General features: G+C 43.3%; 1 protein-coding gene across 11 annotated transcripts in view; it reads right to left on the reverse strand.

The window, feature by feature from the left end:
• The window catches only part of BCAS3 (BCAS3 microtubule associated cell migration factor), a 301,702-nt gene that overhangs the window by 195,804 nt on the left and 90,543 nt on the right, over positions 1–15,355 (reverse strand). For all 11 annotated transcript variants that reach the window (XM_042879722.1, XM_042879725.1, XM_042879723.1 and 8 more), the window contains exon 15: positions 11,000–11,264. In XM_042879722.1, the coding sequence (XP_042735656.1) occupies positions 11,000–11,264 (265 nt within the window). The remainder of the gene's footprint in view (positions 1–10,999; positions 11,265–15,355) is intronic.

The following is a 15,355-nucleotide window of genomic DNA, read 5'->3' on the forward strand; positions in this document are numbered from 1 at the left end:
ATTACGAAGTGTACTTTGTGTTAAGTATCTGGCCTGAGCACTGGTCAATACGTTTTAAGAGAAATACTGAGGCCTTAATGAATAACAAGCCTATTGAAGTCTCGGAGAGCAGATTTCATTAATAGCAATTTTCCTGGACCAACTTGGAATAAAAAGAAACAGGAAAGGGGGGAGGGGGGGAGAGGGGGGAACCCTCAGTTTTAAATTAAGACTGAGATGCAATTAATTTTTTTTAAGATTAGTTTCATAATGCATTCTTGGTTCTTGTAGAAAGCAGTATGAATAGTCTGCTGCTTTATTGTCTAATTAGTCACTGTTGCATGTAATCAAGGCCTCTCTGAAAGTGTTTCACTCTCCTGTATTCACCAGGAGCAACAGAGCACACAGGGCGTACCTGCAGGGGCTCCGGGCGGCTGCAATTTGTTTTCTCTTATTTCTTAGGAACATAATGATTAACTACGAACTCCTGAACTGACTGTGGCATAACAGCTTCCCTCTCTCTAAAGGCACATTTAATTACCCAGTGCCTTCTGCTCTTCACATCACCTTGTTTTCCACGTGCAAAGCTATCTGTTGATTCAACACATCGTTTGCACGCAGAAGAGCCGGGCATTTACAGATGTGCCTCCTGCATGGGGATGAGTCCATTTCCACACAAGGTGACCAATCCCAAGGCAGTCGAGGGCACTCCGAAAACTACAGCATTAAGTTTAAAATCCTAAGTCTAAAAACACAGCTACAATAAAAGGGAAAATACCAAACATATTCCGATAGCTACTGCTCTCCAATCCATCACTTCTGCAGCAACCTTTAGTTGCTTTGTTGCAAATAAATGTAATTAACAGTGGTAGAAGTCAAAAATTAAAAATCGAAATGTTACAAAAAAGAGATAAATTACAGTAAAGTTTTTCTTGAATATCTGATTACAGGGATGTTAAGGGGGCACAATAAGGTTAAAGAATATTGTGCTTAACAGGAAGAAGTAAAAAGATGTGCTTTGGTTTGCACTGAATTATTTTTAGTTATTTCTATGATGGAAATGTTCTATGCTCTTACATCTTCATTGTATCGTGCCTCAGGCCTATCAGAGACATGCATCCAAGTTTCCAGACCTGCACTGCCTCGGGATCCAGAAAAGGCACTCAGTGCCCGGGATTGCTACCTTACCAAGCATTTGGCAGAAGCCATGTTGGAGACTGGATTTCATTGGAACAAAACAGCATCACACATTACATTTAATTGGTCCTTTAAAAATCCCATAACTGTACATTGACCTATTGTGCCCGTCCAGAAATTCACAAAGTCCCCCTGCATGCCTGCAGCCCTCACAAATGCGAATCCCCTCCTTCAGGAAACGGCAGTTCTGCACACAGGGCCAAAAGAGCACAAAGAATGCAGGCAAGCATCAACGTTATTGCTGCATTTGGTGCAGTTGTGGATTCACTGTCAAAGGACACACAAGAAATAAGCCAAGGTTTAAGTCCGCTAGAAATATCAAACGTTCCTCATACAGCAGGATGCTGTGCTCAGATTACCTCGCCACATGTGGACAGCACATTAATTCCTGTAAGGAAGCATATTTCACTATGATACCTTCAGAGGAATAGTTTCACTTTGCACTGACAATTGAACTTTAAATGCTAACTTGGTGGTATATTGCAAGTTAAACATAAATCGCTACATATTTGCAAGGATTATTTTATATTGCAAATAATCTAGGAAAACAAAAATTGTCATAGCAATATCACGGCAATTGCACCCCCACAACAACATTCAACACAGCATCCGTCGCAGTGAGGCTCTTCCCTTGGAAATCAGCCAGGCCATGGCATCAGCAGCCCCCAGGACAGCAGGGCAAGTCCTTTTGGTCAAGTGTTTGCCACAGAAGAGATTTTCAGATGGCAGTTCAAGTGCTGTGTGAGGAACAAATCGAGGCCAGTTTCGGCCCCAGTTTATTTTCTCTCTTTACAATCACCTGCCAACACTCCCAGCTTGGGCCACAACTCAGGATGCCACTCGCTAACCCCATCCATGCACAGCCCCGAGGTCAGGCTGGAGGGCTCTGAGCACCTGATGGAGCAGTGGCTGCCCCTGTTCATCGCAGGGGAGTGGGACCAGACGGCCTCTAAGGGCTCCTTCCAACCCAAAGCATTCTATGACTCTTTGATTATTTCCACTCAAATATTATAGACTCAAGGTCACAGATCCCGATCGTAGCTAAACCCCAAACTCCTACAGTTAATCCTAATTCAGCATTTTAGACATCCAGTGCAAAAAATATGTCTCAGTTTAAGCTGTTGGTAAATCTCTTACTAATTTTACTCAGGGACTTGCAGGCAGAGATCAAGCAGACAAGTAGCTGAAAGCTGAGGGTGTTGTGCCCTGGTGCTTTGATAGCAGAGCTTTATTTACAAGTGCAGCATTACACAGGATAACCTTTGCCTGCTGGACACAGGCAGTATCATCCGTTAGCTCTGTTTGCTGAAAGCCTGCCACAAGCACACCACCCCCAAAACCTGAGGCACGCTTTTCCAGACCTTTTACTCCACAAATGCTCCAAAGGAAAACGGATTAACGCAAGGATGGAATGAAGAAGGCACACAGCACGGGCCGTGCTGCGATCCCCGGGCAGCCATCAGCGGCGGGCTCACATCCACCAGGAAGAAAGGGAGGCCTGACCGTGCCGGACCAAAGAAACCTCACCAGACAAAGGAAAAACAAATCAAAAGCGCTGTTATAAAACACAGATGCTCTAAGGAAAACAAGCTTCACAAGATTTACTGGTTGGTCACAAAGCTGGACATCTGTGGAAAAGACATCAGCAGGAGCCCCCAGGTAAAGCCAGCCCTGCTCCTGTGCCGCAGCCCTCGGTGCCCCACGCAAAGGTGACCCAGCCCTGACCACGCTGCGTCCTGCTGCCAGCACACCGGGAGCACGGCCCTGCACACAAGCAGCAGCCCCAGCCAACTGGATGGAAGGTGTCAGCAACCCAGAGTCCAGCACAGCACCAAAGCTATACTCTGTAACACGTAAGGGATGCAAAATGGCAACTGAACACCAAACTGAAAATAAACAATTTTACCCACTGACTTTTCCCTGGCAGTTTCAGTTGTGCACGGCACTGTCTGACACTCTTGCACTCTGAAATTTCCCTCAATTAGCAAGCAGGGCAACAGGACTTGGCCCAGACAGGGTTTTCTGCTAGGAAAGTAATGATCACAAGCATTTCAGTTTCTCTATACATTTCATACGAAAAAACTGAAGTGGTATCGAGCACCTCTCAGCTGCACAGTAAAATGATTCTGTGCTGATTTTTTTTGTTTTTTTTTCTTCCATTACTCCAATACAAAAAGCTCAGTGGTGCAGTGTCATTAAAATTCAAACCCCACTTGATTAGCTTCTGTATCTGTCTTATAGTCTTTAACAGACTGCATTTCAAAGTGTACCACAAGTCTAACGCCATTAGCACTACATGTAAACATCTTTAATTTGCTAAGTAAAAATGCAGTAAATTGAGGCTTTGCAATCTTGTGCAGGCTGAGTTCTAAGAAAACAAGCAGTGCTTGGCCATTAGTTCTGTTCAAGTGTAACACCAACGATTCCTGAATTAAACATTCACTAATCGTATAATGCAACAGAAATGAAATCCTTTCTAACTTGCAAACAGAAAATGGCAGAAAAAAACAGAAGTGTTGTGTAGTTGTGTACGTGGTGGTTTATTTTGCTTTGCTTTTGATTCAGTACCAGAAGTTTCACAGATGAGAATGGAAAGCTTCCCAGCTACAGTTCCAAGACTTTCACCCTCTTTTCTGACCTTCTCCCAGACATGTTCCAGTATAATCCGTAATCTTCTCCAGTCGGAAGAGGAAACAGCAGCGCCCTGGTGAGAAATGCTGCCTTGTGACCTGACTGGAGAACCCTGTGGAAGCAAGGCTGGTGTGCAGAAGTCTGACAGACAAACCCAGCAGCGTCCAGAGAAGCACACTCAGTACCACAAGCACTGATTGCTGCCAAGATGGGCTTCTCCTCTTCTGTTTTGTTTCATGCAGTCAAACAAGTTTATCTTGATTTGTAAGATGTTACCATTCTCCAAGAAAAAGTCAGGAAACTCAAAGTATTTTACTTATCAATCTAACTATATTAAAGTTACATTGCAATTTCCTTGAATTGTATATTACCAAAATTAGCTTCATTTCACACCCATACCTCAGTACTTCAAATACAATCAAGGCCATTAAAGACAGAATACTACAAATTAGCCACAGCACGTATGCACACAGCTTTTAGCTACTTGGAGCAATTCTCAGCTGAACTGATGCGAGTCCAAAACCTATCACTAACTTGATTCCATTCAAACTGGTGGGAGAAAATAACACAGGCATTTGTTTTCGTATCACTGAAAACTGCTTGATATTGAACCTTTTGAAACACAGCTGCACTAAATCTCACGATGACTCTACGAAAGCCAAATTTTCTGTATTTCCACATCAGGCAAGGCACGTGATGGTGACAGAGTCGCTCTTAAGTGAGAATGCCCTGCCAAGGCATGCATGAACCAGTCCAAGTGTCTCAGCCACAGATGCAACAGTCTCCTCTGCCCTCTCATCCAACCTTCTTGAATTGCATCTCCTCCAACTCCTTGTCAGCATCTTCCTCTCAAAACTGGAACGTTTCTCCATAATGCTTCCTTCTTCTGTCTGAAGTTTTTTTTCTCCAACCACCTTCTGTTTCAGAAACGTTGTCCTTCAGCTACAGGGTCCCATCAGTACATAAGATTTTCCTCTCTAGATGAGAGACCCCCTTGCTGCAGTTATCTCTACTGTCCAAAAGGTATAAAGGAATGGTTCTAACCTAAGCAAGCTCTACTTGGGATTTGAACTTGTCATTTACTTCTACAGCTAATGACATACAGCTGGACATTTTTCCTTCCTCCAACTGTGTTATTTCTTTTCAGAAAAGAAATTACATGTGTGGTTTGGAAGGAGGAGAAGAAGCCACCTGTACCAGAGCAGTAACTGTCCCAGGCTCGTGGCACCTCTTCCCAGCAGCTGTGAGGACATCCATATTCTTAGCTGCCTCGTGTAAAAAACGTCTCCTTGAACATTTGAAACAAATGGCTGCTTCTTCCCTTCTCCCCTCCTCATTTTGCACTGATATCACTTTGCTACGCTAACATTGCTCACAAACCTGCTTGGTAAAGCTGCCTTGAATCATTTCATTAGAAAACAACCCCTCTGCCACACATACAAATCTGGCCTCATAATCACCCTTCAGGATTTATTTAACTAAAAATATTGTTGGTGCTAAGTTCAAGACCATTTATGGGCAAAACTCTCCCTAAAGTAAAAACAGCAAAACTTGATTGCTAGCTGGCAATCAGGCCAGTTGGCTCCAGGCTTTGCATTGCCATTGCAGCAGTAACACCTCGGCTGCTTTGCTCCAGATGCTGGTTACCAGCAAAATGAGCCAAAGTGGCCTTTCTGCTCTTAAGTCACCTCCAGTAAATGCCAGCCACAGGCAGGGGCCGGACAGTTGCCATGCTGGTTGCAGCAGACACTGCACCTCCAACTCCGCGCAGATTAACGCACTGCAAGATTGGCTTCTTCTGAGTTCTTCTACGCTATGGAGCATTTTGCAAATCTTTCCTGCAGCAGAAGCCGTGCAGTTGTAGCCATCCCAGGACTCCTCCTCCTCACCCTGTCTATCAGTCAGGACTCCATCAACACAGTTATGAACACAAAGCCTTCTTTCAGGAGTGACTCTGATGCAATTCAGAATAGTGAACTTCGGAAAAGTTGGGTCTCTCAGACTTCTCTACCAAGTGATACAGAATAAAACTATTTTTACAAATGCAGCTTTCTACTGTTTGGGCAGCAGAGCCAGAAAATCTGGTTGGTTTGTGTTAGAAAACCACATTTGAGTAATCCAGAAATTTCTGAAGGACGCTTCTCTATGCAGTTGCGTTGTGTGAGGAGACAGGGAATGTTAAACAGCAGGCCTTTACCCAAATTTAACTTATCAGGATTTAGTACCTATAATAAAATACATCTTACACCTGTGGCTCATTTTTCTTTCTTTACACCTTGTTCCCTATGCTGTATTTTCCTTTGCTCTGCCTGCAACAATCAGCACTAATATTTTAATGTCTGAATTCAATCCAGGTTCAATACACAGCATTTATGGCAAGTTATGTGGAAAAAAAAGTGCCCTGAGAACCACTGCATATGAGAACTTGATAATAATATCCATGGATAATTATAATAAATGGCTTGTCTGAAACACCCATAGAATAGGAACTGAAGCAAGCCATAGCAATCTCTCTCCCTCTTCCACCCACCACACACCCTCGGCAGCTCTGCTCTTTTACCCATGACCGTTCAGGATGTTTTCTGGCTCTGTGACAGCATCGTGACTCAGGTCATGAGAAGTGTCAAAGATGCATTTCCTCGAGATGGGAAAAAGCAACTGATTTTAACAGCCCACAAAGACTAAGCAAAAAGAATAAGCCAAATCAGCATATTTAAGGGTAAAGATAAACCTTTTAAAAGATACAAGTATATTTTATTTCCAAACTTAATGCTTACGTTTCCTTCCATAAAGTGTTTACATTTCTCAGACTCCTAAAAATGCACGGTTGATTTAAATGCCTTACTTAAGAATAATAAACTCCAAGACAACAAGAGCAGCATCCATTACTGCTTAATCAATCACTGATCATATACACAGGCAATCTGATCCAGCCTGCATGCACGGGGGATCTGCCCCAGGTTCCCCTCCAGCAGCAGTGGCCGTGGCCAGGAGCAGCCTGCAAAACCCCACCAACAGGGCTGTCCTTCTTACTCACAATATATGAGAAGGAAATACACCAGCCTGCCTTTTACACACCTGGTTAACTGGTGAGATAGAATCAGACAGGGTAATTTTATTAAATCATTCTCAGAGAAACTCTTAAAAATCTGGCTACCACTTCTTGGATTCCCTCCCAATGCTGTCTCCAACACCTGACCTACAGAAATGTTCTGCAGTTTGATGCTACCAAGACTGAAATCATCCATTCTGTGGGACGCTCACATCTGTGGCAATCCAGCTCCTCTCTCCTTTCACCTCATGATCCAGCTTTGACATTGCAGTCTCCTGTGTACACCTATTACTTCCCTTCTGCTTGACGACCCACAATCTTTCTGAGACAGTTTGCTTTGACCATTACTTCAGCATTTGCTGTGCTAAATCACCCAGTCGTATATTTTTACTCTTCATATCTCAAGAACTTCAATTCCCTTCTGATGTCAGCCTTCTTCAACTTTCTACGGAAAACTTGCAACTACTTTTCCAAATGCACAGTTGTCCATCCAGTTGACCAAGGGAAGCAGGCTGATGGAATCCTTTTGGATTTCAGCAAAGCTTTCAATGCTATTTCTCACGACATCCTTGGCAAAACGTAGTGTGATGGGTGAACAACTGATAGGTTGTGCTCAAAGGGTTATAGCCAAGTTCCACTACACTCACAGGGTTCTGCAGGGATCCGTTTTAAGGCCGGTTCTCTTCAATGCTCTGGGATAACGGGGACAGCCCCATGTTCAAGGAACATTTGGACAATGTTCTGGGAAATACAGTGTGAATTTTGGGTGGTTCTGTATGGAGCCAGGATTTGGACTTGATGATCCTTGCGGGTCCTTTCCAGTTCAGGATATTCTACGATCCTAAATGTAGAGGCAAATATATATTTGCTCCAGTCTCAGATCAGCACTGTTTGCAAGCCCACTTCTAAAACACTTTATGTATAGACACAAACTTCCCCTGTGTCAGAATTTATCAGTCTGCTTCCCTACTTATCTGAAGGGAATGGATCTTTTCCTTCCACTTCAGAAACTATCCAATGCATACCACCCACTTCATTCACTTCACTGCTTCTCCATCCATTACCAAAAAGGAAAAGCAGCAAAAAATACAGCTTATTGGCAAGCAGTACGCTGCTAAGCAGTGCCCAAAGCAGTGCTTAGGTCGGCTGTTCATACCTCTGCTCCCCTGCTCACACGTGTTTCTGGGGCTGCTGCAAACACAGAGGGAGGCTTCTGCCCACCCTCACGCAGCCAGATGGAAGTAATGGATTCTAGAAGTTGCTAGCAGAAAATTCCCACCAGGTAATTTTTTTCAGTTGCCATCAACCTGTACAGACAGACTCCAAACGAGCGTGTGCAACCAATGCAATCACTGCAGGCAGCCCATTGCCCAGTGGATTCGGAGAGCTACGACTCTTCCCGAGTTAATTAAAAGCTCTATTCTTATAACATTCGGTGTTTCACACCTACCATCAAACAACCACGAGCACACATCAGAGTTTGCTAAGAGCCAGCAGCATAAAAAGAGGGATGCATAGCCGCACTCCAAATTTTCCTGAAGCATGATTAATTTCACTTCTAAAGCTGATGCCGCACGAGTCAACGAATGGCGAGCAGAGCGGGACGCAGGCTGGCACGGCGCGGTGCCGGGCAGCTGCGCTCGGAGCAGCCGCCCCGCTCGGATGGCCGGGGCCGCGGCGCCCCCTGCCGGCAGCGCGGGGCAGTGCGTGCGGCGGCACGGCGATGGGTGCCACCGTTGGAACAAACGGGAACGGCGAAGGGGCGACACAAAGCCGGGCAGCCCCGCAGCACGCCTTGCTGTTTGCATCCATGTGTTACAAAGGTTTTCTGTAGATAGATTAGGATTTGCAAAAGGAGGAAACCAAAACCTTAACAGAAGCAGCCTTTCTCCAGTGCCTGCTCTCAAACACTGCAAAGGATCTGCCCTCCAGTGCCTTAAGTTATTATACAGTTAATTTTCTTTGAAACTATTTTTGTCTGCCTTTCTCTAAATAGGTGGTTTCTTAAGTGAGTGTTACTTAAAGGAAACCAATCTGTTTTTCAGGAAGGGCTGATGATGTCAGTGCTTCAGCTCTGCTTTCCCATAAGAATTCTTCTAGTAAAAGGAGTTCCACTCTGGGAAATAGTGAAAAGTAACATGAAAATATTTAAAGCATCTCAGCCTGTGTGTTTATCGAAGCTCCAGATTCAAGCCTGGATTTTAATCTGTTGCAATCGTAACGAAGGCAAAGTGAGAGGGCTCTTTTGATACTTAAAAGTTAAACAAGAAAAGCGGGCTATACTCAAATATTCCTGAAATTGGAGTCTGAAGGCAATATGCACAGAACAGCTCGTTTCTTACAGCTCTAAGTCGATGTACTGCAATTCAGAGTAGGCAACGCATTCAGAATGGGATGGCTGTGTATTATGAGTGCTTTCAGCAAAGCCGTCCCACCCAAACACATACTTCAATCCCCACTTAAATGACAAGACATATCAGACAATGTTATATTACTGAGCGCTTCTAGTCGCTGCTGGAGCGCAGCAAAAGCTCCAACGTATGCTTAATTCCCTATGCTTAAAGTTAGTTCTGATTCTGGAAAATCCAGCAGTGAACAAGAGCAGAAAGGTCAGAGTGGAGCCCCACGGACTCCAGGGGACACACACCTACCATTGAGGGCAGGGATCTGTTTTGACTGCTCTCTGATCACTGCACGCTGTGTACCTGGGAGGTGGTAAGCGCCATCTCCCCCATCTCAAACAAGTTGAGGGGTCACATGAGGCCGTTCCACTGCCATTCCAGCCCCACAACCAGCTGACGTGACAGTCTTACAATAGAAAAAGCCCATAAAAGGATGTCAACCAAACTTGGATATTACTGACAACACACTCTGGCAACTCAAAGGAATGACAAAAACAACCTTGCTGGATTAACAGATTAACAGGCAGAAGAACCCAAACAAAATCTGGGTTAGCTATAAAAGGTGCAAGGAACATCTCTTTATCATCCTCTATTGAACAGTTTAGAGAACAAAGCCAAACTATGATTCATTTGGAAATGAAATCATCCCACCCCCAGCGAAGGCTTACATTGTGTGGGTAAACAGTTTGTGGGGGACTCAGAACAAGATGTAAATAAATTGCTTTCCTACTATATACACAGCAAATAGTTCCATTTTGAAACTGAGGGGAAAAAAAACCAACAAAAAAAAAAAAACAAGTGAGAAAAATGTTACAAAATCTGAAGTCTGAAAATATTTACAAGAACAAAGCTTAATCACAAGTTCACATCGAGGGGTTATAACAGCGAATCAAAAAAGAAAGATAACAAGCCAGGATTTTGCTCGCAACGTCCCCTTTGTTTGGCCCAAGGTTGCAGCAAAGCGACTGTAATGCTAGGGAAATAACAGCAGGATTAGCAGCAGCTGGCCCACAAACACACCTGGTCTATGAGGAGGCCCCAAGTGCTCTCCATGTTGCCTGTCCTCCAAGATCTGTTGTCCACACTGCTGCATAGATGTGTCTATGTATAAAAATGTGTTCCTCTGATTCAGAAATCTCACAAGGATTATCTCTAGCAGTAAAGATGCGGACTGTGACAGAACATAGTTGAGGTTTCACAAGCATTTCTTATCCTACACGTAATTAGGCAAGAGGAACTGTTCCCTGTGGCTTTTAATACCTTTACACAGGAAAAAACGTGGCTAGCTGTCCCAAACTGACACTTAAACTCTCATTTTAATGGAAGCTGTGACTTACTAGAAAGAAGGGGGTACGTTTGCAGCTGATTCTGAAGGCAAACAAATGGCTGCCAGTAGAGACCTCATCAAAGAGAAGGCAAATCAACAAAAAGGAGAAACTGAAGAAGTGGAGACAATGATGACTGCTGAGCCTTTGTTTTAGAGGCTCCCTTTCACTACCATGAAAAACATATCCACCCAGAAGTAGGATTTATAGATACATTCTTTAGATTTCTTTCTCTTGGTATATTAAGCAGTCACACTGCAAGATCAGAAAAAGAGAAAAACTTGAACTGTCTTTCCTAAGTATTTATACTTGACTCATTCCTATAAAACCTGCATACCCCAAATATTTCTGCACCTCATTTTATGAACGCAGGGAGCGTTCGTTCCCTGAGCGCAGGGAGATAAAAAGTTTACCGTGGAGCGGTGAGCCAGAAGGACTGCTTGACAGGCCTGGAACAGGGCTGCAGCGGCCTCCCTGTTTAGATGTCAGCTCCTGCTCGATCTCTTCCAGCCCTGCGCTCTTCTGGAAGCGGCTCATGCGGTTCACCACCCGCGGTGACATGTGTGTCCTGACACAGGGCTGTCCCCCATAAGGATTGATGGGAAAAACGTGGGAAGTGCCCCGAAGCGTGCTGACCACCACCCAGCGACAGTCGTGGCTGAAGGAGATATCCTGTACCTGGAGAGCAGAGAAGTGAAATGCAAATGTAGTCATCGGCGCACACGAGGAAACAGCGACATGTTTTAAAAGACAAATCTTTACTGGGAATGTTAATAAAAACACCCGCCAAGTGTTTTTTTCTCATCGATACCAAGTGAGCCTTGCTGCAGAACAATGCCCAGCTCCAAATCAGATGCACTTAGCAAAAGATTCTGATTTTTTTTTTCTTATAAGCAGGCCTGAACTCATCAAAACAAACCAGGATGCAAAGCACTGCTTAAAGCCACGAGAGCTTGGCAAAATTTTCAAATAGAATTTACTTCTGAAAAGAACAGGGAAATCATTTCAATTACATGCTTTGTTATTTGCTTTCTTACTTTGAATTTTAGAAACTACCCAAAAAGGGGAAAAGGGAAGGATGAGAACAAGAGAAAGAATACATCTGAGCCCGATTTTGGCAAACGCTGGCACCCAAAACTGTATTTAAAGTTAACAGAAAAACCATGTCCTATGTACCATGTAACTTAACCAACCAAAAATCAATGCCCAGTATTTTCAAAAGCTGTCTCTAATGGTCTCCTGCTACCCTCAGTTTGTCCATCAGTGGAACTACCATCCATTCAGCTACCTTGGCACTAATGCTGTTTTTAGGTTTTAAAATTTAGTCAGGAAGAAATTTAGTAACTCTGGTAATTTCTCAATATAAATCACTCCATCTTACAGCTAACAATCTTCATTAATCGGCTACTGAAGTCCCAGGAAAGACCCCAGTTAGGATTCTTCTTACACATACTAGTTCTTATCCACCACTTGAAAAATGCAACCCTTAATTTCAGCTTAAAATGGTCAGCGTGGAAGCAAATATAGTGATACAGTTAAATATTTTCTATCATAGTTACTGCTTGTACAGATCTCAGATATGAAGTCCAGAAGGATATAATTCCCTTTTAAGTGTGCTTTACATAACACTTTGATGGAAAGCAAATTCTTGTTGCTGAAGGAATGCTTTAAAAGAGAGATTAAACTTTGTTTCCAGCCCCATACTGGCAGACAACTCAAGAAAACAAGTAGTCTAGGCTAAAATGATTTATCATAGAAAAGAAGTCTTAAAACAATCCTTCCAACAATGTTTTTAAAGGTAAAAGCTGACTAAAAAGATCCACATACACAAGTGGGATTTAACACGGCAAACAAACATACAGATGAAGGATTAGTTTTCATTATATTACTATATAGCATAAACTAAATACAATTCTTTAAGATTTCACTGAAGGCAGTTTTACAATGCACTAGGTACTCAAACTGGAGTAAACACTGATAAAATCTTTGACAAATATTCCAGAAATGCACTCCAGCTATTCCAGACAAAAGCTGCAAGTATTCATCAAAGTGCGAGTTTCCAACCGAGCCCCGGAGCCTCCGAGATAAAAAAGGATTTCAGCCTTGTGACTTGTGACACGATATCTGGCTGACAGACTGCCACCAACAAAGTGCTTCATCGACATTACGTGGAAAAACTACAAAGCACACCTACACACCTGCTCCTTTCAACCACGGGGATGCACCCAAATGATCTGCTAATGATGCAGCTCCACAACCAGCTGAAATCTGGCAGCTTTAGCACTCATGGTGATTGTGGTATTACTGACATGAAGTCACAGCACTCAGAGCCTGGCTTGTCTACAAAGTGCTTCACCTTCACAGATTGCTCCGAAAGGATTAGAGACCCCGCGGGGATTAACCCCAAAGCTGTGGGGTCTGAGCAAAGCCACGGCACCAGGACTGCCTGCACACCTGCAGTGTGAAGAGGCAACGTGGACTGGTCCAAACCAAAGGTAAGAACTGCATACAAATCACCATCCTCAGTTACAATAGGGAGATCCTTAACACAATACAATCACTGTCTGTTGGAATAGATCTCCAATCCTATCAAAGGCCCTATCTTCAATTTGTAAGAACATGAAGAACAGCCACGTCTGCCTTCAGATGCTGACCTTCTGAACGCACAACTGGCTGCCAAATATTTGGTATTCATTTTAGATGCAGCTTCCAATTATGAGATGATAAAGAAGAAAATGTATCTCACTGTACTGCGTACCAGAAATGTATGTTTCCATATTAATACTCTGCTGTCAGCATGCATCCTTAGGATTACGCCGTTTAAAAAAATAAATACATGTAAATACAAAGGCCCTGGCATTTGACAACTCCAGCCAAGAAACTGGGAAACAATCGTAGCAGGATGTTTTTTCTCAATGTAAACATCACACAGAAAAGTATTCCTGATCTCCAGGAAGAATGTGCCTGGAACACCGTCATCCAAAAGGTCCTCTTAAAATAACGACCACGAACACCACATCTGGGCATGGCCTTCCATGGTCCTGATGACTCTCAGTAAACAGAAAGCACTGAGGCTAAGAATGGGGTTTTAAGACACACTGGGGGGAAAAGAAGTGTAGACAGATGGGCGTGAAATGAACAAAGTTCTCTAGAAGCACGCCTACGAAGCCTGCTCAGCAGTAACAAGCTGTGTTCTGGAAGCTTCCTGTGTACACAAGTATCTCCTACCTGTCTCAAAATGGGCCGAATTTCACTTCCACAGGTACGTGCTGAGCAACAGTACCACACACAGTTCAAGGAGTTAATTCAGAAAATACTTCCAGCTTCATGCAAGGCCCAGGTTAAAGTGTGTTAGCACCAGAAGGGCACAGTCCTTCTGTGATGGGAAGGAGCCCACTGCTCCTTTTCAGCAGACCTGGATGAAAGCAGCAGTCCAAGCCAGAAGGAGAACGCTCACTGCAGCATGCTCTTCAACAATCAGCCGTGTGTGTCACGAAAAGAATATATAAATTATCGTATCAGACTTGCTGTTATCCACCACACTGTTACTGCACACTGTGCAGAGTTCTTGACTGCTCCTTGTATAAACAAGCTGCACAGTGGCCCATTAGTGGTTTTCAAGTTTATGCTAAGCGTTGCAATTTATTGCTGTCCTTTAGGTTAATGGACTATTATTTCATGTATTTATAATATATTTCTGGATTTGTTGTTAATTATGATGTAATGTTTAGATACCAAAGATCAATCAAGACCCCATAGTGTTTACAGATATATGTTAATAAACTACAAAGTACACTAGATCTCTCATGATGCAAAGTTTACTCTTTAGCTCAAGGTCAACCTCAGATTTAATACCCGTGCCTTTATAGAATTTAATCTGTCCTCTTCCGTCCATGCCAATAAAAGGCAACACAGACCCGTGATTCTATTTAACTCAGGAGTACTTAAGATACTTTAAATTGCAATACCACGTAGTTTTGTGAGATTATCAGTGCTTCCTCCTGTCTTTACGACTATTTTTTCACAGTCCGAACTGAGTAAGGCCGTAGGGCAATGCAATATATGGAGTCCTGCAAGGATAGGTTATTTACCAACAGCTCCACTGAAGATCTGCTTCCAAGACTAACAGCTATTTCTGATATGATAAAAACATGGAGGGAAATATCTGAAGCTGAGGCTTCAAAGCTGAGACACATTTACTTTTTCATACAACGGAAGTACACAGAAGTTTTTGCTATCTTTTCTTCTTTATTCCCACAGCTTGTCCAAATATAGATATAATGTTAATTGGAGAATATATATATATATATATATATATATATTTAAAGTTTAAGCCATAACTGGAAGAAAGCAAAACAGAAGCAAGAGCAGCCCACAGAAAACCTATTTTAAAAGCAGTTGATTAGAGTGGAATAGCCAGAGGTATGGCTGATTACACAAGGAAGTGCATGGGACAGCAGTGACCTTGTTTACCACTACCCCTGGGAATGACTGACAGCCCATACCCAGCCTCTGGATTTCATGTCTTCTGAAAGTTAATATTGTACTAACTTGCTGCACTATGCTTATGTTTATACCATCCCTTTTTTTCTGCTGAAGGAGAAGGAGCTATAGGGGCTGTCACAGTAACTATGGGGCACAGACAAGCGAGCTGAATGCAATCTGCAGCCCTCAGCTGTGATGCAGAGCTGCCAGCTCGGGGCTCGTGTCCTTCCTGTGCACATCCACTGATGTGTGCACGAGGCAAGAGTTAGAAAACAAAGCTCACA

This window comes from Lagopus leucura, unplaced genomic scaffold (genome assembly GCF_019238085.1).
Source record: "Lagopus leucura isolate 7727_CA_CO unplaced genomic scaffold, USGS_WTPT01 Super-Scaffold_100024, whole genome shotgun sequence".
Taxonomy (NCBI): Eukaryota; Metazoa; Chordata; class Aves; order Galliformes; family Phasianidae; genus Lagopus; species Lagopus leucura.